The sequence below is a fragment of the Scleropages formosus genome, chromosome 25, assembly GCF_900964775.1.
Source record: "Scleropages formosus chromosome 25, fSclFor1.1, whole genome shotgun sequence".
Taxonomy (NCBI): Eukaryota; Metazoa; Chordata; class Actinopteri; order Osteoglossiformes; family Osteoglossidae; genus Scleropages; species Scleropages formosus.
Genome location: NC_041830.1, coordinates 4126442 through 4139726, shown reverse-complemented (window position 1 = coordinate 4139726; position 13285 = coordinate 4126442). Strand labels below are relative to the sequence as shown.

The 13285-nt window shown below is 43.4% G+C and overlaps 1 protein-coding gene across 4 annotated transcripts in view; it reads left to right on the top strand.

Moving 5' to 3' along the window:
• Nucleotides 1-13285, top strand: part of LOC108928110 (sterile alpha motif domain-containing protein 11-like) — a 55265-nt gene that overhangs the window by 33631 nt on the left and 8349 nt on the right. For all 4 annotated transcript variants that reach the window (XM_029249359.1, XM_029249358.1, XM_029249357.1 and 1 more), the window contains exons 5-10: nucleotides 3073-3168; nucleotides 4370-4528; nucleotides 6127-6253; nucleotides 11107-11222; nucleotides 11354-11432; nucleotides 11696-12429. In XM_029249359.1, coding sequence (XP_029105192.1) covers nucleotides 3073-3168; nucleotides 4370-4528; nucleotides 6127-6253; nucleotides 11107-11222; nucleotides 11354-11432; nucleotides 11696-12429 — 1311 coding nt within the window. The remainder of the gene's footprint in view (nucleotides 1-3072; nucleotides 3169-4369; nucleotides 4529-6126; nucleotides 6254-11106; nucleotides 11223-11353; nucleotides 11433-11695; nucleotides 12430-13285) is intronic.

Sequence of the window (13285 nt, the reverse complement as noted above, 5' to 3'; positions counted from 1 at the left end):
TATTGGTGGTGAATATGAGGAAGGGCGTTTCGGAGTCATTCATTTCCGTGGAGGGCTAATCTGAGGGGGAGGTCGAGTGGCGGAACGCAGGTCAAAGCCGAGGACGTTCACAAGTCCGTTGAGCGTGAATTTAACGGTGATCTCTAGTGGCAGGCAGAAGAGGAGCAGGAGTGAGGGGCAGGTCATGATTGCAGTGGGGACAGTTGTCTCAGTGAGGTGGTGCAAGTTGGGTGCATAGCACAGCTCCCTTTATAACTTCCCTCAACTTCATGCAGGTGCGCAATCCGGTGCATGACAGTATTCATCATCTGCTCATCACTTTCAGGTTTCTTATCGCTGCTTTTGCCTCCATGGGATTAGTAAACTTTTTCAAAGTCAACTTTATTGTCACACATACAGTTACACATATGTACAGGAGAATTAATTAATTTTTGTTTCTCTTTCAGACCTCCGTGCCACATAGAACATATCGTGCAGTGTGCTAGAAACAAGAGGAGAGCAAATACTGGACAGGGCAGTACACAGGCCAGAGTCTGATGACAATATACACAATACTAAAAAAAGGAAGATTCACATAGTTTACAATACAAAAAAGAAAACTATAGAGGACATGCAATTTACACTGTGCAGGATGTTTTTTACACTTGAGACAGTGCACACATCATATACGTAGAATGAACACTTAAGACAGTACTATGAGCTATAGGAGCAGCAATAACATAAAATAGGGGGACAGTGTGTCATGACAATTTAACAGTTTGAGTAGTTTTTTTGTAGGTAGTGCCCCCAAGGAACAGAGGATTCAGTTGTTTGCATAACATGGTATTTTACTTAACGTAACATGTGCTTTGTTCAGTAACTTGTGCAGTCAGTTCCTTTTGTACTTGGAAAACTGCTAAAAGTTTCATGAGATGAGTGTGCTCATGAAGTGCCTCCTCTGTGTTTTCCTTTTAGTCATTTCCACCTCCTCCCCGTGTCCTTCAAACTTGCTGATCAAGAAGAGGGTTGAAGGGACAGGGGACTGAGTTTTCTCTCCTGAATGGAAGCAGTGTGCTCCGTCTCCCCATAAGCCGATCAATGGCAGTTGCTCAGCCAGATTGGGGGCCACTGCTGTGGAATCAATAAGTTATTAGCACCATTCTGTCAGTGGCAGTGTGGAGATTGATCAAGGCTGCGGCTCCCCACGTCGCCCTGCGCCTCTTTGCACCTCCCAGTACTCCCTTGGCCTGATAAACATGACAGATTAAGGGAATAAGAAAATGGAATTGAGGAGTTGGGCAGTCAGACTGTTAGAGACCTAGGATGAGGAAAAAGTTGAAGTCACCTTTTTTTAAAAAAAACCTTTACTTCCTCACTCTGTACCCTTGCACCCCATACAGACCACACACTGAAAGGATATGACAAAGCATCACAGGAAGATGCACTGAGGTCGATGTGTAAGACAGCTGTAAACTCTGATATGATTACTGGGGTTTCCACTGTTATCCACAGAACAGGCACCTTGCGTACATTGTCGCAGTCTGGTTAAGCATTAGGGACCAAAATGCTGTTCTTAACTGCACTTGTCTGCTAGTTACTCGACCTGGGGATCCTGCCCCATCCCATGAGATTCTATGACTGGTGCCACTGTAGTTAAACAGAAATGGCAATGAACGTGTACCTTGTGTTACGAAAATCTCCACGTTTATTTTTAAATGCATGTGCTTCACAGGTTCATTTTCTAAAATATCTCTGTTGCATAATGAAAAACAACCTGCATTTCCACTTTCTGCCATTACAGGCAGCAAAACACACTCAGAATAGAAATTCAAGGTGTAGAGAAATTACGGAGGGGGAGCTGCCAGCTCACAAAGCAGTTGTAGTCAGTGTAGTATATTTAATTTATTATCTCTGATCAGAAATTACCAGGCAAATAAAGAAACAATTGTACTACTGCTTGTCAGTATTGAATAGATCATTTCAATATTCACAGCCCCAGCCGGAAAAACTATTGTGAGCCTCTAGACCGATGACTTCTCTAAATGCTACCTGGGGTCAGGTGTTCCAATCAATGAGATGTGACTGGAGGTGTGGGTTGGAGGTGCCGCGCACTAGAAAAAGGCAAACAAAGGTTTTGGGCGTTCATCAATTGACAGTACGAGAAATTGTCTACAAATGGAAGAAATTCGGTACTATTACTGCTCTCCCCACGAGGCTGGTATGGCCCATCTTTTCAGTGTTTTGTCAGAGGTCCATACAATGAAACAGTGTTTACCTGAAATTAAAAGCTTCCCTCTTGAACATAGATACATATGGATCTGTTGTGCATTGTGTTCTTTATTTGCCAGCATTGACTGGAAGGCTTTTGTTGGGCTGCTGAGGTGTGGACATGTGTTTGGGTATCTAAGACCACCATCAGTGTAAAGCAGAAAGAAAAGGAGATCCCCTTTGTTCTCCAAACACAGTCAAGGTTAGAAAAAGCCAAATTAAAAATGACAGCAAGCTGCACAGGAGGAAGTAGCAACTGTGGCTTTGTATTGGAGTGCACCATGACAAATGGCTTCTTGCTTCCTGCAGCAGCCATGTCTGTGCCCCTCCCCCCTATGCAATAAGGAAGATATTGATTTGAAATCTGCTTGTGGGGAGATCCTGTAATAGTAGGTGTACTTCTGTTGTGCGTAATGTCGATGCTGTCTGTGTTAGCTGGAAAGATGTCAGAGGGAGACGGGACGAGATCAGCTGCTTAGATGCTGTTTCCCCTAGGAAACGGGCGACTCAGTGGGTGGAACAATTGAGCCTAAACAAGGGCGTGGTGGGAGTACAGCAGATCGGTGTGTGGTTTTGCTTCCCTCAGGGGTGTGACAAGTGTGCGGTTAACTGCAACGGGAAGGCTGGTCTAAGCTGCTGAAGCCAAGGCATAGAGACAACCCGTTGTTACAAGCACTGTGAGGTGCCCTGGCTTGGTCCAGGCTGCTGCCTTTGCCAAGCTGATGCAATGTCTGCAGGTACATGGCTTGGATCATTTGCCAGCTCTGCTGCCCCTCGCCTCCTTCATCCCCAGCACTTAACGGTGCTTTCTTCTCTGTTTTGCAGACAACCTCGTGGGCAAGAGACGCACGTTCTCCCCTAGCAGCGGCAGCAACAAGTGCCTGCTAGAAAGCAAGAAGCTCCGCAGCGAGTCTCCCAAAGGTAAGAACACACTTGATCTGGTGGTCACCCGCCTTTCTGTCTGAAAGGGAGAGTAGTGTCAGGAGTGACAGAGCTGTTAGTGATTCATTTTGAGAAGTTATGCAGATTTTAAAGGAGAGCAGATTTTGGAGATTGTTCGCTGAACTTAGACAGGGGAACAATAAGATGTATAGACTGACTCACCCAGGTGTACACATTCAGAGATTTTCAACAGTATTCCATGTCAGTGTGAACAAAACTAATAGCATTGTCGCTTTCCTGAGTATAGTACAGTAGTAGGGAACTTCACAACAGTGGCAGTTCACTACTGTTCATTCATCAAGCTCACAGTGTAGGAACTGTAGCAAGATCGGTGTTTGCTCATTACTCAGCAGCTGCAGCACTTTCTGCGATGGCTCACTTACATACTGTCATTGTATTGGTTGCACTGCTGCCTCCTTGCATGGCCAATGCTAAAAAAAAAAGAAAAAAAATTGGTCTATGCTTCACGAACAGAATTCTAATTGAAAACTCCCATTAATTTAGGATCCGGTATTTCTGACTGTACATAACCTTTGTGATGCATTTGTCTGGGAAATATTGCGCGTATAAAGTTGGTATAAAAGTGTGGTGACTGTGACCGTTTCTATAATTTTGTTATTCAATGAAGAATGCAGTATTATAACATTTACATTTATTCATCTAGCAGATGCTTTTCTCCAAAGCAACATACATCTCTGAAAACAATACAAAAAGTGCATTACACCAAGAGAAGGACAGATTTGGATGCAGGCGCAAGATTGTTAAAATATAGTCAATATGTGGCACCCCACCATATATACCAGTACATATTACATAAGTAGCTGCATATAGGGTTTTTTAGATTATTAAACAGATAATAGAATACATGTTCATAACCGATAGAAATGTATAATAGAAATGTATAATAAGAACTAACAAAACTACCTGAAAATAAAACTAACAGAACTGAATTAAAAATGCAAACTATTGCAAAAAATATGCAAATATGTGTTACTTGGAGTTTAGTGTAGTGTTGCACTCTAGTGTTGTAGGTCACCTAAATCAAAGGTTTCCACTAAATAGTAGATGATAATCAAAAGTCATTTTGAAGAAAAGTGTCTTGAGTGGCTTGAAAAATTGGCTTGAATGAAACTTCAGGTAAATACTGAGTGGTTTCTCTGCATCCCCCATCCCCATGCAGAGGGCTTGCGTGTTCTTGGCTCGGAGCCTCTCTGTCACATGAGCACAGGGGAGCACTACCGACTTATGATGTCAGCGCTGAATGAGCCAGGGTCCTTTGAGGAGCAACAGCAGCGCCTCTTCCAGCTGGCCAGCAGCATGGGTGTGCCCAGCCCTGCAGGTGAGCCACTGTGGACGTGTTACATGAGCTGTCTGTTAATACCACAATTCAGTTGCGTTGCCTTATCGTTTCAAATTTTGTTAATGTCAGTTGATTTTGTTTTTGTATTACCTTCCATGTGAACATGCTGCCTTGGAGTGCTCTGTAGAATTGAAGAAACATACAGAATAACTTAATAACTCACAAATAACAACAGTAATAATAATACACACACACACACACACATTTTCGGAACCGCTTGTCCCATATGGGGTCACGGGGAACCAGAGCCTACCCAGTAACATAGGGCGTAAGGCCAGAGGGGGAAGGGGACACACCCAGGATGGGACACCAGTCCATCGCAAGGCACCCCAAGCGGGACTCGAACCCCAGACCCACTGGAGAGCAGGACCTGGTCCAACCCACTGCGCCCCCCGTAATGATAATAAGTAGGGGAAATTGGCTAATGCAGTGGAAGAGAACAAACAGAGTTCCAAAGGCTGATGTGAAGAATAACATCTCTGGAAGTTGAAAGCCAACTGGTTGACCACCCCTGCCCACCCTACCTGGGCTTGCTGACAGCACACAATGAACATGATCGCAACTGAGAATTTCTCTCTATGATCTAATGTGCCTGCTGTTTTGATTTACATGCTTGTTCTGGTTTTTTAAGTTGCAAGTTTTGCTCCTGCCAGCCTGGGACAGTAGAAATTCAAAGGGACGATCGGTTATGAAATCGAAGGACCGTAATGAACGTGCCAGTAATCAGAGAGTGGGGTTGCAGTGAACTGTGGTGGTATTTGTCCCAGTAGTGCACCCCTTGGGGTGTTGGGGCTGGAGTGATTTTTTCCACTCTCTAGATCAGAACATGGGACTCCTACTGCTGGAAGGATGACTGTGTGACAGGAAAAGCGGCCTGGGATTAGGCTGGATTGACAGGCTCCGTCGTAGAATGAGAGCGACACCTAACTGTAGACGGCCTTTGGATTTAAGGAACATCGATCACGTTGAAGTTACTGTAGCAAAACAACCTCACACTGTTCATGGAACGAGCAGATACCAAATTTCATTTATTGCCAACAGTTTGGAAGTGTCCAGCTGGTAGATGGTTTGAAAATTTTTCTGTTGTTTACATTATGAAAACGTTTGTGGTGTGGAGTCTGCAAACAACTAGCATACGAAGAGGCTGAAAATGTTGTAGGACTCACTGGCTTGCACTATTCACAGTTATACCCATCCTGTGTGGTGCAGAGGAGCTTCCTGGTAACTGTGACTCTGGCCGGACACTTCAGGTTCACAGCAGTTATATGGCTGTCAGTCCTGAGTAGCTCCTGGTTAGTGAAGCTCTGCTGGCACTGATTTATTTACTCTTTTATGGCCTTTTATCACAATTGGCCCTCATAGGAATGTGAATGAAATATTGCTTTTGTTTGTTTTTGACTTCAGAAAATGACTGTCATTTTTATTGTCTTTATTAAGCATTGAGTGTGGCTCAGTGAGTCTTGTTGATGGTCTGCACTTGGAGCATCTCTTCAGTTTCCTTAGTCTCTTCATTCAAGAGTAGCAAACAAGGTGGTCTGACTATCACCATCTTCCTCTCTCTATGTGCCTGTATGCAGACCTGCTGCGCCTGCGACCGGAGGGGATCAGCATTCGCAATCCAGGGACTGTGGAAGTGACAGGGTCCTCCAGCCAGCGGCGTAAGCAAGGCTTACCTCAGCACCGGGACGCCCATTTTCCTGAGAGGTAGGCCTGACACACACACACATACACCTACACGGTGCCCATAAATGACGGCTGGTTTTTCTTAACGTAAAATCCCTATTTAACGCCCCCATGCTAATTAACGCCTCCACTGGTATATGTTTTTTCGAGTAATCAGAAAAGAATGGGGGAAAAAAAAAAACTTACCGGCACCAAGTTTTAAATCCCATTCTCTTCCGTAGTCCGTAACATGAAACAGTCCACAAACACATTAATAACTATGTGAACACGTCAAACTTACGTGAAAAACGCTGACATTGACAACTGTTAAACTGTATTAACACATTTACACACTGTAAATAACAAAGATAATTCACTGTTTTATTAATGTCCCGGACTATCGTAATCCGACGCCTCCCCGACGTATGTCACGTGCGAGTGGTCAGATTCAGAGTCCGAAATTTCACACGCAGCAAGGCCGGTACTACCCCCGGCAACATTCTCAAGCACATTTTCACTCACATGAAGTTCATCTGGGTCAAAACTATCAGAGTCCAGAATGCTAAGGGGTAATACCCGATGTACTTGTGACATTTGCATGAACATTTTAGGGAGAGAAATGATGATCGATTTCACTACCATATGACCTCTAATAAACGCCCTCCTTTTGGAAAATGTAATGCCCCCGGGGACGTTAAATAAGGATTTTACAGTAGAAACTGGGAGGCAGAAAGAGGTTTTTTTGTATAAATCAAAGGTAGTATCTTGCTTTATTGTTAACCTACACTGTAGAAAACTCCACCCTTGTAGAAGTGCAATAATTCCTGTTATTCTTAAGAGTTTTGTCCTAAACATATTATTAAGGAAATATTCCTTTTATGAAGGATGCTATTAAATGCTGCCAGTTTAAAAAAAATCAATGATTATTTTTGCCATTGAATGGTAATCTGTAGAGGGGTGCGGTGGCGCAGTGGGTTGGACCACAGTCCTGCTCTCCAGTGGGTCTGGGGTTCGAGTCCCGCTTGGGGTGCCTTGCGACGGACTGGCGTCCCGTCCTGGGTGTGTCCCCTCCCCCTCCGGCCTTACGCCCTGAGTTGCCGGGTTAGGCTCCGGTTCCCCGTGACCCCGTATGGGACAAGCGGTTCTGAAAATGTGTGTGTGTGTGTGGTAATCTGTAAATGATGGAAGTATTGAAACATCTGAGGGTAGCAGCTTCCCTCTGTACATCACAAAAGGGGGCTATTAGACACAAGGGGGTACAACACCATCTATAAAGACAAAGCTGCTGTTTCTTAATTCAAACAGAAACTGTTCTTTTATTAGAATTTTAACAGTGCCGCTCCTTCTCTAAAACCAATACCCTTTCAGTAGCCTTTGGGGAAATAGCTAAATATTTAGACTGGCCTGTTTTTCTTATTGAAATTTGCATAGATCACATCCATTTATGCTATATTTTGTTTGAGCTATGATCATTATTTTTGTTATAATATTAATTTTACATTTACCATTTTGCACAATATTATACGCAAAGAAAGAAAATACACACAAAAAGTATGCATCATAAAATGTAAAATCTGTAAAATGTGAGCAATTCACAACAGCAGGAGCCGAATTCGAAGCAGTAACCTTCCAATTCTAAGGTGATGGCCTAAACCACTGTATCTTCTACTGTCGAAATTTGGGCTGCACAGAATAACTCTAGTGTCTTGTCCCTCCCATTTTTCATGTGGGTTGGTGTAAAAAGTTAACACAATAAGCTGCAGGACTTTGAATGAAGTAAAAAATGAAGATAGTTGAATGTTGTTGAGTTCTTCACAGCAGTTGTGAAAACGACATCATATGATCTTTCATTTTGTTCAGGATGCTTTATAACATCAAGCTTTTCTGAAGGTGTTAAAGCTTTTCTTTTATGCTCACCACCTGAATTTTTATCATCAGCACACTTCTTAGGCACATTCCCATCTCTTTTTTAGCATGATAAAATGGTTTTGTGAAAAAAAACAGGAAAGCTGAGAACCTCACCGAGCATTGAACGAGCACTTCCAAACAAAGCATGTTGGAGACCAATGTTGTCATTTGTATTGTCATGTGTATTGTGTGTGTATGATTATGTCTGTATTGCCATCTCTGTTGTGTGTATATTTGCATTTGTGAGTTGTCATGTGTGTATTGCACATATTTTGTCATGTGTATTCCTCCATGGCCCACTGTGTTCAGCTGTGTTACTTGCAGTTCAGCTGATTTACTCACAAAATGTAATTATGTTGGGGATGAAATGGTACATCAGCCAACTGGAGTTCTGCATTATGGTATCATTGTTCCTCTATTTATCAATCGTGTATGTGCCAGTTTGCTTTATGAAAGCTCATATCATAGCAGAAATTACTGTATTTGGAGGCTGTCTCTGTAGCCTTTTTTACGCCTTTTTTTACACCTACCTTCTCCTTACTGGGTCTTTAGAGTTGCCATTTGTCGTTGTGTCGAAAACTGCGCAAAAGACAATGGGGGCTAAAGGGAAATACAGTATATTGAAATACAGTGCATTGTGACTGCAATAAAGGAGTGTGTTGTCAGTGAAGAAGAAAACCTCCCATTACATTTCTTTCCTGGTGATTCCGTTCATTTGCTAGATTTTATAGAAGAGCCTATACCACAAATTAGTGAATTTCATATTGTGCATGAGATGTATGAGACTGTTAAACTACCATTAGTTAGTGACCTACATACCCCCCAGGTTTCCCTTCCCTGAAGGTGAGCCAGATAAATCCAGAGGGATTGCTACCAAGAACAGTTGAACATATATATATTTAAGACAACAAAAGGAAAATGATAGTATGTGAATATATTTGATTTTGTGTTTTGGCTAACTGAGTTTGCAGTGGCAATACCATAAGTTGCTGAGCATTACAAAACCAGGTGCTTGTGCCTGATGGCATTAAACTAAAAGGGTCTGCTGGAAAAAGCCCACTGCCTATTAGTTTCTCATGGTCAAAGTACAATGTTCATGTTGAGTTTTCATAGCTGACTGCTTCACACCCATTAGAACACGCTGGTTAAAAGCAGATGCTTACGAGGACTGACCTTTTATGAACACTGATGGCCATTAGGAATCTGCAAGGCAGATCGTAATGTGTTGCTCATCTGTGTTGATGGCACTGAGAGGGTGAAGGTGTGGGAGCCATCATGTATTTTAATGAGCTTCCTGTGCTAATGTGCCCCTGCTGAGCTGGGTCATTGCAGCTGTCACTAAAGGCAGTCCTGCCCATTTGTGTACAACCCTAGGGTATGATTGAAAATGGGCATTGCAGAGGGATGGAGAGAAACTGGTGAAACAGGAGAAACTAATTGAAATAACATCCCTGTCTCAGAAAGAAGCTTGGCGTCCAGATGGGCGCAAAGACACTAGTATAGAATGATGCAAGATACAGCATCAAGTAGGAGTCTGTTAATGGAGGCACAAAGTACTTCTGAATGTCAAGCCCAGATATACATACTCTGCAGGGGTGACAACCTGAAACTCAGTCATGTGAGAAGTTAACCTAAAGCTGTGGCAACAAAGGAGGGTCTTTATGTAGGCCATCAGGTGACCTCCCTGAAGGTAGACAGGTGTGACTGGTTCATCGGTTTGCTACTGACCAATAAGAGTTTCTCTCCTCCCCACTCATTCCTTTACAATGGTTTGTGTTTTTGAGTGCTTGTATCTGTGCGGGCGCACATTGTGTGTGTGCGCATGTGTGTGCATGTAGCAGTCACAACAATCCAATATGCTAACACCGACCCTATGGAAAACCGAACTAAATCAAAACTCCATACTTTTTGTCACAACCCAACCTTATTGGCCCATACAGTTTTACTCTCCTGTATGTGTTAACAAGTATACTTCTGTATAACTCCTTTATACAGATGGATTATTTTTAATGGAGCGATTTAATGTAAGTTCTTCTTCGCTCAAGGATATTAGAGGAGGTGGGATTCACACCTACAACTTCTTACTTCAGGAGTGGCATTTCTAGCCATTGTACCACCTTCTGCCCAAATAGTACATTTAGTACTATGATTTATCTGACACTTATTCATCTGACACTTTTATTCAAAACAATATATGCCATTAAGCTTTTTACCCTTTTATGTTGCAGGGTAATTTTTTTTCAAGACCATTTAACATTGTGCTACCTATTGACCCTACAAGTCCTAGAGTATGACATGTGATAGTCAGCAGGTTAGGAATGTGGATGTGTGCTATGGAGGAGTGTGGGCTGTTTACAGGGCAGCTGATACCGTAGTGGTTAGTGCTGCGGCCTTTGAATCTGAAGGTTGCTGGTTTAAATCTTATCCACTGCTGTAGTACCTTTGAGCAGAGTGCTCACCCTGAATTGGTCTACTAAAATTACCTAGCTGTAAAAATGCTTAAATAGTTGTAGGTAGCTTAACAAGCTTGTAAGGTGCTTTGGAGCAAAGGATCAGCTAAAAAAAAAAAATACATTTAAACCTGTGCTGGCTTTGTGTGTTAAGGAAGGGGTAGGAAAAACTGTTTGGTGTCAATGAGGTAAAGTTGGTGTTCATGAGGAGGAGTTTAGCGACGGAGCAGATGGTGCCTCCATGAATGGCAATGTCTGACGGTAGGGGTTGTCTAGACTCTTTTCACAATGGTAACAAAATAACTGACACAAATAAATCGAAACTGGTATTCAGGACTTTGCTTGGCTTGTCTGAACAGATGAAAGGTGTAGCTCTCTTCAGCAGTGTGTTTTTAACCTGTCCTGAGTACCGGTGTACTTGTATCTCTCTTTAACAGTGTTGTTTTTTTTTCTCTGTACAGAGTACTGGTGTACCTTTCATCTGTTGTATGGACAACCCAACTGACCAGGCCACTTGTCTCTTTGACTCTTATGTAGGGATGGGTCACACCCTCCACCACTGCTGTCACACCAGAATGCTCCACACATTGCTCTGGGACCACACCTGCGGCCCCCCTTCCTGGGTATGCCTCACACCCTGTGCCAGACATCAGGTGAGATATACCTGTACGCAGTACAGTGATGATTTAATTATTGCATGGGGCAACACTAGAATACATTTTTTAATGTATGTTGGCTTCTCTTATGGTTCCACAAACTCATTAGCTGTTTCTGAAAAACACAGGTTATGGCTTTTTGCAGCCTGCACAAGCTGAGCTGTTTGCACGCCAACAGGAGATGCTAAGGAAGCAGAGTCTTGCAAGGTATTGTGGAATTGTTTGGGTTTTTCAGTGGACAGCTTATAGAAACAGTTACAGGTGGTGGACAAAATAACACAACAAGCAAATATGAAGTATCTATCAATTTACTCAGAACCAAAATTAAGGCTAATTGAGTAAATAAGAGATAAGCAGGTCCTTCAGCACATGAGGACCAAGACTGTAGACTACAGTTGTGAATTGCTGACTTTATTGGAAAGAGTAATGTGCTTGTTGATGGAGAATGAGCAGCATGTTGTCTCTGGCAGGCTGGAAATGTCCACTGAGCTGCTGCAGCAGAAGGAGCTGGAAGGGCTGCAGAGGCAGCGTCTGTTGACTGACCCACTGGGGTTGCCCTCAGGCCTGTCTGCAGATCACCCTGCACTGCGCAGTCTGCAGGACCTACCAGAAGGCCATCCGCTACGGGATGAGCTCAGCCGCCGCAGTGCTATGCTTGTGCTACGCCATAGTGCCACACCACTGCTCTCCCTTGGCCACCAGGGAGCAACAGCAAACACACCACCCAAAGAAACTGGCTCTCAGAAGAGCTCACAAAAGGGAGCTGTCCAGGGGGACCTGCATGGAGAGACCATGGATGCGCAAGGGGAAGCCTGGGTCCGGGAGGGCGAGGCAGACGGTCCGAGCGATGCGCCGAAAGATTCAGAGAGTGAGACGGAGGCTAACGATGAAAGGCTTGGGAGGCCCTCCAGGGCAGACAGACATGCAGTGGTATCTGAGCTCAGCCAGGGCAGAGATGTGAGCAGGCTTGGCGAGGGTAGCAGGGAGTCAGCTGAAGCGTCCGGGCAACTCAGTACTGCCTGCAGCTTAGTGGGACCCGACTCCCCCAGTCACACCCTCTTTGCCCCAGGCATCAGCAAAAGTGAAGTCAAGTACCTCCCGCCTACAATTGTGCCCCCGCTACCCATACTTCCCACCTTTCCAGCGCTGCCCAACCCAGCTCTACCATTTGGCTTTCCCTACAGTAGCCCATACCTGCATGCAGGTAAGTACTCTTCTTGATCTTTTACAGTAAGATCTGTTGTAAACTGCTTAGAAGGATTACCAGTCTGTTTGCTGTACATTGGTTAATTTTCATTGAAAAATTCTACTCAGGAAATACTTCCCCAATCTCTTCTTTTCTGATATACAAATATTGCCTGTAGAACAATCACAGGCTTTTTCTTCTTTTTATTTTGGTATACTGCATTTACAGTAATCAGCTAAACCTTTGTGAACACATGAAGAAGAAAACTGAAGTTCAGGATGAAAATTCAGCAGTATGAGAATAAAGAAAATAGTCTGAGTTCTTTTATGTCTCTTCCATAAACACTACTCATCACATAAATGTGCCTTCTCTGACACAGCTGTAAAGATGGTATGAAAGCTATAACAAGAGCAGGACCCTTGTGCTAACTTCTTACAGGATCATCTTACCCTAACCCTTACCCTAAGCCCCAGAGAGTACAACGACTTTCAACCGGTGACATTAACATAAATGGTGATGAAGTCTTTTGTGTCTAAACATGGTTTTAGCACTGAAGACACAGTAGCTGTCTTGACACATCTGGTTTCAAAACTTCTGTACAAACCTTACAGACATGCTAGAGCACTTTTTGTGGGCTTTTCATAAGTATTCAGCACTATTCAACTCAGTATTTTGTTATTGAAAATGACTCAGTTGGACATCTGCAGTAAGGTACAGCAACGCATTTACTTCCTCCACAGGTTAAGATCCTTTGGAGCAGGCAGATCAGATTTTACCTTTGTTTTCACATGAGTAGTTTGGAGCAGCATGCAGTACTGTTCTACATCTTTCAGGAGCACCTTTAGGAAACATTGGGGATCTTCACTTACTAACA